At 36.1% G+C, this 14,044-nt stretch overlaps 1 protein-coding gene across 1 annotated transcript in view; it reads right to left on the bottom strand.

The window, feature by feature from the left end:
• The window catches only part of LOC121431427, a 140,732-nt gene that overhangs the window by 18,559 nt on the left and 108,129 nt on the right, over positions 1–14,044 (bottom strand). The window contains exons 89-96 of the mRNA XM_041628996.1: positions 13,643–13,839; positions 12,219–12,515; positions 11,417–11,631; positions 9,678–9,798; positions 8,427–8,465; positions 3,027–3,228; positions 2,169–2,264; positions 1,426–1,695 (exon numbers count right to left, since the gene is read on the bottom strand). Coding sequence (XP_041484930.1) covers positions 1,426–1,695; positions 2,169–2,264; positions 3,027–3,228; positions 8,427–8,465; positions 9,678–9,798; positions 11,417–11,631; positions 12,219–12,515; positions 13,643–13,839 — 1,437 coding nt within the window. The remainder of the gene's footprint in view (positions 1–1,425; positions 1,696–2,168; positions 2,265–3,026; positions 3,229–8,426; positions 8,466–9,677; positions 9,799–11,416; positions 11,632–12,218; positions 12,516–13,642; positions 13,840–14,044) is intronic.

Below are 14,044 nucleotides of genomic sequence, written 5' to 3'. Positions count from 1 at the left end.
TTTCTCACCAGATCATGAATAAAGAAATACCATCAAATCGGCCAATAAACATATGATATGATCAATTTCAGATTTAGAAAGATGAGTTTTAAGCATTACTTTAAATGTATTTACACAGTTAGCATTGCATATTTGTAGGGGGAGATTGTAGCAGTAGTAGCAGTAAATTAATACAGTAGTCATAGCAGCAATATTTATAGTGGATGTAGTAGTAGTAGTAGCAGCTGTAGTAGTAGTGGTAGTAGAAGTAGTAGTAGTAATAGTAGTACTACTACTTCTAGTAGTAGTAGTAGTAGTAGTAGTAGTAGTAGTAGTAGTAGTAGAAGTAGGAGTAGTAGTAGTAGATGAAGTAGTAGGAGTACATGTAGTAGTAGCAGCAGCAGTAGTAGTAGAATGTACATGTAATTGCAGTTATTTTAATTGTTAGTCCATTGAGTCATTGAGAGTCAGTCATATATACTCTACATATACAATAATCACATTTTATTAATATACTAATTATTAAAACACCTGAATACTACTACAACTAATAATAGAAAGAGTTAATAATCATTACAAGGTAACCATATGTCAAGTATTTTAACTTAAATGTATTTAACAGTAGATTAGTAAGGTGTAAGTACTCTATAATTGTTATATTAGTTATCATGATTATAACTGAATTATCAATTCCTTGCATCTTTAAGAATAAGGATAACATGATTGATATGAAAAGAATGATGGGGAGTCAATGCAGCTAATCATGGCAATACTCAGGAGGGGGAAAGGGGGCAGTTCAAGTTAAGAATGCACAATATTGGGGTTTAACACTCCGTTTCATATACTGTACAGTCATGTTTATTGATTATTTTAACATTATGAAAGCTATTCCCTCAGAGGCTTTAACATATGAATGGCCAGCACTGAAGAAAGTTTCAAACATGGGCAAACACTGGCCCAACAAATTAGTTTATGGTCAGATCTCTTTTTGGATAATTTATAAAGGTGGAAAAGCAATATAATTTCTTTTTCTATACAAAATCAAAGGTAATTTCGTTGAATGACATCAAGGAAGCCTGATTCATTTTTGATGGAAATGGAATCATAATTTCACCAACATTGGGAAAACAAGATAAGGAGCATTCAGCCCCATTCAGTGAATGCAAACAGAATGCAACATTCAAATCCACCTTTAAATAGCTTTTTCACTAAATAGGAACCAAATGTGTCGTTTGAGGTGATCTAAATGTACCAAGCTTCTGAAACAAAACCTGAATGTAGGAAACTGAGTTTTTTGCAAGGCTTTTGAGACAAAAAAGATACAAGCAAAGGATAATCCAGTGTTAAGCTAGTAGTGTTACTGTTAGATGTACAACTACTCACCACAAGGGGTTAAACCTGACAAGTGACAAGTCCCGTACATTTAAATCAGTAAACTCTACTTACAGGATATACCTTGAATTCCTAAACTCTAACTGGGTGTCAACGAGGTAACGATCTATGTCCTCCTTCTCCGAGATGTTCTGGAGGTACACGAACGTGTCCGTGACCCAGGTGGGAGGGCGTATGCCCCCGGCATCCTCATCACATTCCAGGCCAAAACCGGTGTTGATCTCCCGGCATCGGCCCTCTGGAACCTCAGCCAAGGAAGACAGGTTGTAGTTGTAGTTTTGGTCTATCAGGTGTGAGTTGGTTTCCTGACATGGGTATAGATCCCTACAGGAGAATAATATAGGGTATTTATATTGCGCACACATCCACCTTGTTAGGTGCTCAAGGCGGTGCTGTATTACCCAGCTAAGCTAGGCATTCATAGCGCACACAGCTTTTTAAGGAATAACTTCCTACCCATTTACCTCACCTGGGTTGAGTGCAGCACACTGTGGATCAGTTTCTTGCAGAAGGAAATTACGCCATGGCTGGGATTCAAACCCACGACCCTCTGTTTCAAAGTCCGAAGACTAATCCACCGGGCCACAATGCTCCACACATTATGTTTTATTCATCTTTGCAACTTCAAAGTGTGACATTATTATGAACAAAAATTACCCTTTAAGATTTGATAATTTCCACATTTTTACTTTATGAAGACCAAATGACTAGTTTGGCTGTTTACAGGGAACGTTCCCTGGTGCTTTATTGTTGGTTTGGGGGTGGCTGGGAACATATAACCCGTCCTGGAGACTTACTTTTGGTCAGCGTCTGCCATACATGTTGTACCAAGACCTGGAGGGTTGATCAGGGCATCAGTCAATCTCTGTCCCATGTCTTTCTCTGATTCGTCACTGCAAACAAATGAACCAAATATTGAGTTTAAATATGACCAATCACTAAATGCATATGATCATTATTTGTCCAACAATGATCTCATTTTTTGCTTATAATTTTACAGATGGCTTGCTATGCACAATTGTCCTCTTCCGGTTGTCTTATACAAACTACATGTTTTAACTATTGCAATATCATTATTTCAATCACTTTGGATTGTTGTTGCCATTTATCTGGTTAACTTTATTTACAATAATGAATATTGCTACAAGTGGCTAACTTCAATAAGCTTGGAGATTCCTGACATGGCCTACAATTATTTGAGAAGTCATCAGTCCACACACTGCAGGATATTGTAGGCATAGCAATTGATTTTAGAAACTTGATACCATGTCAACGTAGGACCCAGTTCCTTTACAATAATTGTTTGTCTTTACTCCAAGACCAATGTGATTGCAAAGTCTTGTGTACGGCCCATGTACTATCCCGTAATGCCCTCCATCTGCTGTCAGGAAATACTGACGCTAAATCTGATAGGAGCATACAGTGTACCTGTACACGAGAGGCCTCAAGTTAACACCCTTCGCTGCAGGGTTTGAAATGGCAGAGGTAAAAACAGAATTAGCAGGGCTAAAATTGGCATTGGTACAATAAGCGGCCGGGTTGAAATAGGCAGGGGTAAAAATGACAGAGGTGAAAAAATCAGGGGTAAAAATGGCAAGGGTAAAATCAACAAAAGGTAATGTGTATTTTATGTGAGCCAATGCTCTTTTTCTTACCTGAAGAAGACATAGCTGTTAGGATTGAACATGGCAGGTGTAAGCTGTCTCTGGTACTCTCGGTCGATCTGGTTGAGTTGGGACAAGCCGATGGCGAGGGCAACCATGATAACGGGCATCAGGACCGTCCAGACCAACCCCTGCCAGTCCCGCCTCAAGAAGTGGACTCTCTTGACAAAGATACCCCAGGCGCTGTGCGGAACTGTTGGGCGTGAAGGGGACGATAGAGGGGGAGTGGGAAAGAACGGGTTGAGAGATTGTTTCCGGTCGTTTCGTCTCGTACGTTCCTCTGATAGTGCATGATCAACATGGTTTAGTGTTTGATGGATGGTTAAGATATGAATGCATGTACAGTACATGGCAAGGTTTGTTCATCAAAACCATGCAATTGGTGAAGAACAGTGGAAGCACAACCAGCCATGTGATTTTGTAGTGTTATTGAGATTGTATCCCAAAAGATGATAGAATCAATGAATGACAGGTGGATGAATAGGTGGATGGATGAATAGATGAACATGAGGTAAGAATGAGATTGCCCGAAGCAGCATTAATCCATTTCCATGTAGGATAAAGAAGATTGTTCGCAGAGTTATCAAACCAAATTTATCAGTTTAAGAATAAGTGATAGGTAAACACAGTACAGCAGGAATAGTACAAGACATCGGATGACAGATAGACAGAGTGATGGAATGGCAGAAGTAATACAGGCATGTAGCGGATGATCACCCATCGGAGGCATGGATTGGTTGACAGACAGATAAACGCATAGATTGAAAGAAAGTTGAATTGGTTAGATGAAATAATGATGATTGATACCCATCAGGATGCATAGATTGATATAAGAATGGATATACAGAATTGTTTAAAATAATAAGGAAAGACTTGAAACCCATATGCCACAGCAATTTAGACAACACCTGGGCCCCGTCTTACAAAGACTTATGATTGATCCAATCAATCGTAACTCTCTGGATATCCATCAGTGTCATAATTTTCAATGCAGGACTTTGCAAAAAGTCCTTTGTAAACAAATAGGAATACACCAAATTGTCAAGAAATCAATGAATTTATGGATATACATTCATATCTAGAAATCTTTTTGAACAAATATGCATTTTATATGTTGACTTTGCTTCCACAGTTGTGATTGATCTGATCAATTGCAACTTTTTGTAAGACAGGCCCCAGTTGTTCTCTTTGCTTACATTCACAACCAGTAATTGAAAAGTTAAACAAGATGAACACAGCACATCATGCTTCAAAGCATTGTAATATATCAATATAATTTTCTTTAAAAAACTTCATATTTTTGCTATCTGATAACTTCATGAAATGCTATACCTGTACAAGGAGTCATGGAAAAAATAAATGATGGAAACCTATGGTACAAGCAAATGATATAAGTACATGTATATATATATATATATATATATATATAGATAGATAGATATATATACAGTTGAGGCCAGAAGTTTACATACACCCACAAGAAATTCAAAGAAAAGTTGACACTTGCCAATCATCATAGAATTTACTGTATCTTATAAAATAGTTGTGCTATCATGACGAATTTGATATCAAACAAATGAGTATGTCATGCCCCATCATCACATTGCTTTGTCGTCAAGAGCTGAAAAATATTTAGGTGTCAATTTTTCCCCAAATGTCTTCATATTTCAGACAAATTAAAAATAAAAACTTGACAAAAAAATTTCATATTTGTGCTAGCTACTACTCAACGCAAACATTTCAGATTGCACTTATGTGTTCAGTGGTGACATATCATGATAGAAAATGTAATATAAATCATAGATTTGATATTCATATATTTCTATGAAGCGATGTTTGAAAATATAATAATAAACAATAGAATACATTTGGCATGATTATTACTGTTTTTCTCCAAAGAAAATTCCACCTGAAATATACTTTAATCCCAGTGGCATTCCAATCATGTGAAAGAGCTTAATGTCCTCTTTCATTTGATACCAAATTCATCATGGTAGTATTTATATTCCTGAAGATATTATAGTAATTTTTATGTTTGGCATACAAACAAATTTCACTTATTCCATGGGTGTATGTAAACTTTTGGCCTCAACTGTATATATGTACATATATACATGTATGTATGAGAAATGAAAAAAAGAGTATGAACCCTTTCGGATTTGATTTTCAACCAATCTCTTCATGTTGTAACCTATTAAGAGTCCCATCATGAGTAAGATATGAGTAAAGAAAAAAATAATTAATAAAAGTTAGATGCACTTTCTGTCTTCCATTGTATTTTGCCATGAAGCGCAAAATCTTTGACAGGGATGATACACTGTGATATTCAGTCGCATTTTAACCCTAAAAAGACTTGGGATTCAGCCCCCCCTCGACATTTTCCCCGATAAATCCGCCGCGAGGAATTTTCTGACAGCGTCGCTCACTGACTTTTTACTTTCAAGTCTCGCGCAACTTTTGAGACCAAAATTGTGACCCCCGGGTACGCGGTTCCAAAATTACGCAACATTTCGTAAGTGCATGCAGACCCAAAATTACTCAAAAAGTGAATTTGTGTACAAATCCAATGCAAGTGGTGTTCTTAGCCAAAATTCATAAATGTATCATTATTTTTTATCTTACTGTTCAAAATCAGTTAATTTTATCTTCTTTATGGTCAAAATAAAGTCCCCGACAATTTCCATTGAAAAAACAATAAAAAACAAAAAGTCGAAAAACATAGAAATACATAAGAAATTTATAAAACAATAGAATACATAAGAAAATAAATGTGATTCTCAAATCTTTTTAAAATCAATTTGATCAGATGCCTATCTAGAATATGTGAAACAAAAATTAGCATTTCAGGGGCATTATTTTATTAATTAGAGCAAACTTATGATTTTACGCATAAATTAGCATAATTAATGAGACATGAGATTTTTTGCAGAATTTGATGTTATAGTTTTGTAGATAATGCCATGGGTAACGCGTGTGCCAATTTTCGTAGTGATTGCGCGATCTACGGCCGAGATCAAAAGGGGGGCTGAATCAGCCCCCCCCCCCGTCTTCTTAGGCGTCGAAATAGCCCAGTCTATTTAGGGTTAATGGTGCTGGATTAAAAATAATACAGAGGTATGTGGCATGAAAAGCTACATTTTGAACACATTGAATGACTGCATTTGTGATGACTGCACTTCCATATTTCAACAATGCTATAAAATAATCTTTTGCAACAACCTATTTGTACGTGCAGTTCAGCTCCCATATTTAAAGACTGCAGTTGAGCTTATCCAGTACAGAAATTTGGCAAAATACGTTTACAATTATTATATTTTCATTTCTCCTTCAATTCACACACTGCTCAAGCCATCATCATTTAAAAGAATTACATTTCGTTATATCAACTGAAAACAGAGACAAAGCATTTCTGGAAAGTCTCAAATAAAATGGGTAATTAAAATGTTTTTCCTACAAACATTATCCTTGATATTACATACAATTTATTTAGTCTAAAATCTTGTGATGATAGCAATAATTCAGAAGGTTAAAGCTTTTTGAAAATGAAAATTATGAATAACTTTTTTTTATATTTGAGCAGCACTATTGCCTTGATTTACTTTTTGTTGAATGAATATTTTATAGCCTTGTCAGATAACATGTAGCAAAGCCCAGCAAACTAACACAATTTAACATATTTGGTGAGACCATTCTCAACATTTTTTATGCTAACTGTACATGTATGTGATGTGCATTGTAATCTGAATGTCTCATTAGGTTGGTTGTCTGCATGGGTAATCCATGACATCATAATTATTCAATATTATGATATCTTGAGTTTGTGCCCTATGTACAAGTATTCGATGTCATAATGATTTTGTTCTTATATCATGGGTATTGTTGAAATAATGTATAGAGGGAGATTTTGTATTAATTCGTTTGAATTTGCGTTATTTTTTTTTTAAATTGACCACTTGGCAGATTTCTGCCACCTTGCAACAATATGAAAGTTACTAGCCTTTGCAACATACAATTTGAAACCACACTTTATCTGATCAAACAATATTGCTGAGCTATTTCACACCATTCCTATTTTGATGGCAGCACCCAGGGGGGCCACTTACATTGATGAGTGGATACCATGCGCGACCCACAAAACATGTAAACAGGGTTTCTTTTTAAAGATAGGGCACATTACGTACATAACGTAATAGGGTCAAATTTGAGGGGGTATAAAAATTAAGAATAAAAGTTTTGTAAAGGATGTACTTTTTGCCCCAATACTGCGTGCTTAGAGTCCAATTTGCACGAGATGGGGCCGTGATAAACCCAATATAGGTAAAGGTAAAACCAATGACCGACATCTGTGATATAACAATTAACATATCACTGTACTTGTTTAGGGGGGTTATTCAGGGAATACTTTAGGGTATCGTTTTGTTTCTAATACTTGTTAAGAGTAGGGTTTCACACGCCAATACTTGGTAAGGGGTGCATTTTCAAAATATGGAAAAAATGTATTTAGGGTGCTTTTTGAGACCCCATGGTAGCACATGGTATCCACTCTTCAATGGAAGTGGCCCCCCAAGTAGCAGCATTACATTCTTAGATCATTGCAAATGTTAAATAAATCCACAAACCAGAGTTATTTTCAGATGCAAGTCCTGTTGTTCATAAAAAGAAAACAGATGCAAAGTTATCCCACAATAATATGTAAAAAAAAATCAAACACCAAATTATAAAAAAAAGTAGAATATAGGGATTTTCTTTTAGAAGAGAGGTTATGCAGTATTGAATATTAATAATCATAATCATCAGATAATTAGTTTGTTGACTGATCAAATTCCACTTCATTAGTGAGTTTAAATATCTTGGCCTGTATTCTGAAGTCAGGTTTAACTTAGACTACTGTCTAACTCTGTGCTAAAATTATGGGGCGCCAAAAATTCAAAAATTATGTTTATATTGTAATTTCTTATGTTTACTATTTTGTTTCCTTTTTCTTTCATAATAAAGAAAAATACTTCAAAATACTTCAGTTACACTGTATCATTTCCGGACAATTTTTGGGTGTCATATGAGTTAATGAATTGGATGTGTACTCTTAGGGATTTGTAACCCAATTGGCTCTCCATAGTCAAACCACAACTTTAAACCAGAGTTTAATCTTAACCCGTGTTCAAAATATGGGCCTCTGTCAGGATTTTGTAATGGTATAACCTTGCACCATCTCGATCTCTATCTCTCCCTGAAGCCCCAGTCGGCTTCTTGAAAACTTTGTCAAACCTACCGGACATCAGCTCCTCTGGAAAGGGACCAAATATCTCACAAAACTTCCCAAACACAAAAGAATTTATCTGTTTAAGTGTGCACTCCTGCACTTTTTTCCCTTCATTATCATTGGAAATTTACCTGCTTCAATAAATTGTCCATTAGGTTGGTATGACTTGTCTTCAGAATTATGGAAGCACAAACACAAAGAAAAACAATAGGTATAATAGTAAACTATTTTTGGAAGGCTTTGAAAAACAGCACTGTTGCAATATACATGTATACTAATATACGCTCTAACATACTTAAAACCTGGGTAAAGAAAACCATTAAATAATTCAGTAACCATCACCTGCAAAATAAATGTATAGATTCAATGCGCTACTTTTAAAGCAAGTCTTGAATTGTGTATGACTGAGTAGAATTTCCCATATATTCCAGCACCAACAACTGATCCCTGTAGCAGCCAGATCATTATTCAAGGATTCTTTTGATCCTAGCTAACACAAAATTTCAATGCAAAGAGCCTATTATCATGCATTACACATGAAAATAAAACCTTACGACTACAAACAAGCTGGTCTGTATTACTTAAAAATACAACATGCATTTAGCCCAGATACATGCTCAAAGAAACTACATGAAATAATGGACAAACTCCTTGTTAGCTAGCTTTTGCTATCAACAAATAATCTTTTGATATTATTGTTAGTAAATGCAAATAAAATAAAACACAAAGACAAGCATTATGATGGAATAAAATAGCATAAAACCTATACTTTGGTGATGGCATGAAGGTGAATCACATCCCATCTATCATAGATAATAAGTATAAGTATATAAATATAAGTACAATTTTCTGAGTTTTCACCTCAACTTTGACCTTGGCTTGGATCTAATCTTTGTTAGCCATACCAAGATATTAAGGGTAGCCCAGAAACTTCGACTGAAACTTGCTTGCTTATCAAAATGGAACACCTAAAAGTTTCTGCTAAAATGCATATTTGCATTTCCCTTAATTTTGCTACATTGCATTTTTTTTCTCTTTTTAATTAAAATTGTGTGAGCAATCAACATGTATTCATTGATATATAAATGTACATGCATTATATTGCACTGATCTATTGTCCATCCATCGAAAAAATTACCTGACTTTATAAATACATGTCTGTATATGTATCGAATTTAACTTCATCATAATTCTCACCATGATGATTACTAACTTTCATTATTGTTTTAATATCATCTCACCTCTAATCATTATAACTATCATTATTAGGACTGCAATCACTGTCATAGTAAGTATTCTTAATTATGATCATGATGATAATAATTATTGTTGATGTTTTTATTATCATTATCATGAATGCAGTGAGCACCGCGATAACCTACCTCTAGCGATTCCCCTTGCAGTGGTGAAGCTTTCGCCAGGATGCCTCAGACTCCAGTTGTTGTTCTTGAGTATTTCTGTCTCCCCATCTACAGATCTGTTTGTAGACACTTTGAGGAACACCTTTGGAATTTAACCATAATGAGGACATTTTCTAAATCGATCTAAAGAATTGCCTGACTTTATAAATACATGTCTCTGTCATATTGATTTCTGTAACAGCCTAATTTTCGGTTTACCACAGCGACAAATAAAGAAACTATACAGACTATCCAAAACTCTGCTGCAAGATTAGTTACTCAAACTCGAAAATACGAATCAATCACCCCTGTACTACGAAACTTACATCGGCTTCCTGTTCATTCTCATATTTCTTTCAAATTATTAGTTTTTGCATATAAATGCTTCGATGGGATAGGTCCATCATATTTAACCGAATTATTAACTTCACATCAGACTACTCGTACTCTAAGATCAAGCACAAAGCAGCTGTTTGCTATTCCTCCCATTGCCACCAAAACTCTTCCGTCTTATGGAATGCATTCCTAATTATATGAGAAATATTCATGATATAGATAAGTTTAAGACTTCCTTAAAAAAGTATCTGTTTATTGGTTGTAATGAATTCAGTGCCCAACACTCTTTACTCACTTTCTAATTTCTTTCCTTATTTTCATCCAAGTGCATAGGGACATGCGTTGCTATGTGTTACGCGCTATAAAAGAACTGAATATTATTATTATATCTTCAGCATCCTAGGTTTGTCTCAAGATTGGTTCTCATATTTGATAGTGTGAAAAATCAAATACAAGGATAAATAAACATCTATGAAATTGAACCAAAAAATTGGAGCTGTAACAGAAATATAAGCCTAATTTCAATATCAAGCACTGTATTTTCAACCTTTATTTCAAATACCTATCTAAAACACTTTGCCTCTTTCCACCCACATCTTAAATGAGTACCTGATAGGATGGGATAGCCTATAATATGAAAAAAAAGAAAAAATGAAAATCCATAATTTATTGTTCGAAATAGACATGAAATGAAATACTCCGAAAATTTGCTTTGCCCAATTGATCATGGGCCCGGCAGCCACTGTGCAGCGCCAGATCGACGAGGCTCTATCCCTTTCATCATTGAACATCAAACAGGGTAGCAGCAACTCCCATCTTTTAATGTCTTTTGGTCTGACGCGGCCGGGGTTTGAACCACCGACCTCCAGGTTGTGAGACGGACGCTCTACCAACTGAGCCAACACACCGGTTATATATATGGCTAGCAATGAAAAAACCGTTGTTGGAATGCTCTCCAGGGAGTGGAGAAAGTGCATACATTGTGTGCAGGCAAGCCAGGATCAGATGACCGGGGTAATAATACATCTGTAAATCGCTTAGAGACATTGATAGGATGAATTAAGAGCTATACAAAAGCAGAAAATTATTATCATTATTACTAATACCATAATTTCTCTTGAGCATGCATGTTTCATCATGCCTCTTTGTGTTTTTTTAATAGTGCATGCCCCATTTCCATTCCAGGATTTTCCGAAAGGGGAGGGGGCTCATTTATCTGAGGAAAAATTAAACAAGCAAAAAAAAGTCTTCACTTTCAAAAGGGGGGGCACAAATTTTACAATACAAATTTTAATTTTGCTTCTCAAAGGGGGGGGGGGGGACAGGCCGGCTGTGCCCCCCCCCCCCCCCCCCCCCCCCCCCCCCCCCGCCAATGATAAAACTACCTCTTTGAGAGTGGTGTCAGATATTCCATAGCTCTTGATGCCAAGTTCCTCAAGGCTGCTGTCAAGGTCTTTAAAAAGTTCCTGAAACTTTTCCCTCTCTCCATGGTCTACAGGGAGGGCATACACCAGCTCCGTGCCGATGTCATCTTGGAGATTGGCAGAGGGGATGCGGTGCTGGATGAAATTTGTGACATGACTGGCATCACAAGATGAACCTAAAGAAATTGATAAATAACTCTGAATAATTATTACAGGCAGACTATCATGGGGAACTTGACACCATTGGGGTAAAAATCACCAAGAGAAGAACAAGATTCATGACCAGCAGATATTGTGTAATGCCACTGGAAATTTTCTTACGGTGAAGTCCTTATTTCACTTTTCCATGGCCTGGCAACTGCCAGAGGCTAAGAAGGCTTGGCCAAGGAAATATCTCACTCTTTCATCGGGTTTGCTTTCCCCAAAATAAAATCTGCTATAATAACATATATCTCTGTTAAAAAGTATTTTGAATGTTTTTTCACAAAGTCTGGATTCATAAAATTATAACCCACCCATCATGACAGCTGATACCTGTCTGTGATACCCATTGCCAATGGAGAACAGTCCCCAACTGGTGAACCTACAATTCTGTATTTTCAATAGGGCCCACTAGGCAATGCACTAGGCAACTGTTTAAACTAGGCGAGATTAACAAATGCAGACTTTATTCTTACCCGAAGATAAATTTCAACTCTTCAAAAAAAAAGTTTTCTTCCTCTATTCATTGTTTCCTAATGGTCAACTGCCATTTTGAGCTTACCAGGATCGCTTGCTATGCCACTTGAAGAGCTTGGGGCATCACTATTAGCAGATTTCATGGTGTCATAGATGTTTGGTACGGCACCAGTCTTGAAGTCATTCTCTGCGGATGTGACGGGTGTGCCCTTCCCACTGGTCACTGCTTTGGCCAAACTGAGTCGGTAACCCGAGCTGAAGCGAGACTTGAGGAAGGCTGGTGACCCACAGCAACGGAGATGGCCCTGATCCAGGATGGCGATACGGTCACCCAGGATGTCCGCTTCATCCATGAAGTGCGTGCAGAGCAAGATAGTGCGACCTTATAACACAACAGGGGGGAGGCACAGAGACAATTACAATTCTTTTGATTTTTCAACTTCTTTTGTATTCTTTAAAGAACTCTGAGGCCTCTCACAAAAATATATAAATTATATGTATACACCCCATGTGGGATTGAGCAAAATGATGTCACAATAAATCACAGAAACAGGTGTTTCTTCTTCCGTGGAAATGAAAATGTTTTCCTACAGCTGTCAACCTAAACAGAGAGGTGCCACTAGCAAATCACTTTGTTTACATAATCCTCTAAATATGGGTCAATTCTCTGACCCTAAGATAGTCAGATGGATCAAGTTAAGCCACGTCCTCTCTTCTCCTTTTTTTTCTCTTCCTTTTTATACTTTTTATTGATTCTTCTGCGAATTGCCTTGGAAGAAATAAATGGGATAATAGAATACTCAAAAATGAAAAAAAATCTTCATTTTTTATTTCTTCTTCTTCTTCTTATTTATTTTTGGGGGGGGTAAATTAATACAAAATGATAGATACTAGATGCTGTTAAGTATTTTTGTTTACCAATTATACTGTGGGTATTTTGTTTCCTATCATGTTTTTATTTATCATTTTGGGGGGAGACATCCCATTCTTTATCATAAATTTAAACCTCACAAGATCCGCGGGGTTGGAGTCTTAGGCAGTTTTTTTTTAAATAAAACTATTAACATCTGTATTACAGGCTAACCGTTTAGCAGCTTTCGTCAGCAAAATGGAATATAAAATTCTGTTAATACGTGCATGACCTATATACTTTGAATATCCTAAATAGTTTTAAATAATCGCTTATAGCATGTATAGTATTGCCCGTTTCCAGTATTTAATATGATTAGTTTTAATCGATGATAAGTTTTTTATCTTCATCAGTACTTTCATGGAATTTCCTCCTGTGACTTTGTTAAAAAATTGTTGCACAAGAATATCTCATCATGCTCAACCGAATATTCTCACGAGTATAGCATGGCAACATGAGAGAATTACCACTTAATAAGAAATGGCTTCTTAGTACATGTTTGATTAATGAAACGTTAAATTTAAAAAGACGACTCTGTATTTGTGATCTGATTTTAGCTAGTAAAATATTTATAACTTAGAACTTGCAACTGTTCTTACCTGTTTTGTGTTTCATGATTAGGTTCCAGATAGCCCTCCTGGCATGGGGATCAACTCCGCTGGTTGGCTCATCCAAAATTACTATTTTAGAATTCCCGACAAATGCCATTGCGACGGAGAGCTTGCGTTTCATTCCACCAGATAAGTTCCTGACCTGTTCTTCCGATTTCTTGAGGAGGCCAACATCTTCCATTAAACTAAATGAAACAAGGCAAACATTGGAAATTTATTGCAAGGAAAGTGGGTATTTTTCTGTAGTGATGCCCATTTATTCATTTTTTTTATTTAACTTTTGCACTATAAGGAATATAAACAGTCTAAAGACCTTCCAATCAAATGTAATAAAAATATCTCTTCTTTGATGGCATATTAGAGATATCAAAATATTTTCCTTACACAAAT

The sequence above is a fragment of the Lytechinus variegatus genome, chromosome 17 (assembly GCF_018143015.1).
Source record: "Lytechinus variegatus isolate NC3 chromosome 17, Lvar_3.0, whole genome shotgun sequence".
Lineage (NCBI taxonomy): Eukaryota > Metazoa > Echinodermata > Echinoidea > Temnopleuroida > Toxopneustidae > Lytechinus > Lytechinus variegatus.
This window is presented reverse-complemented; position numbering and strand designations above follow the sequence as displayed.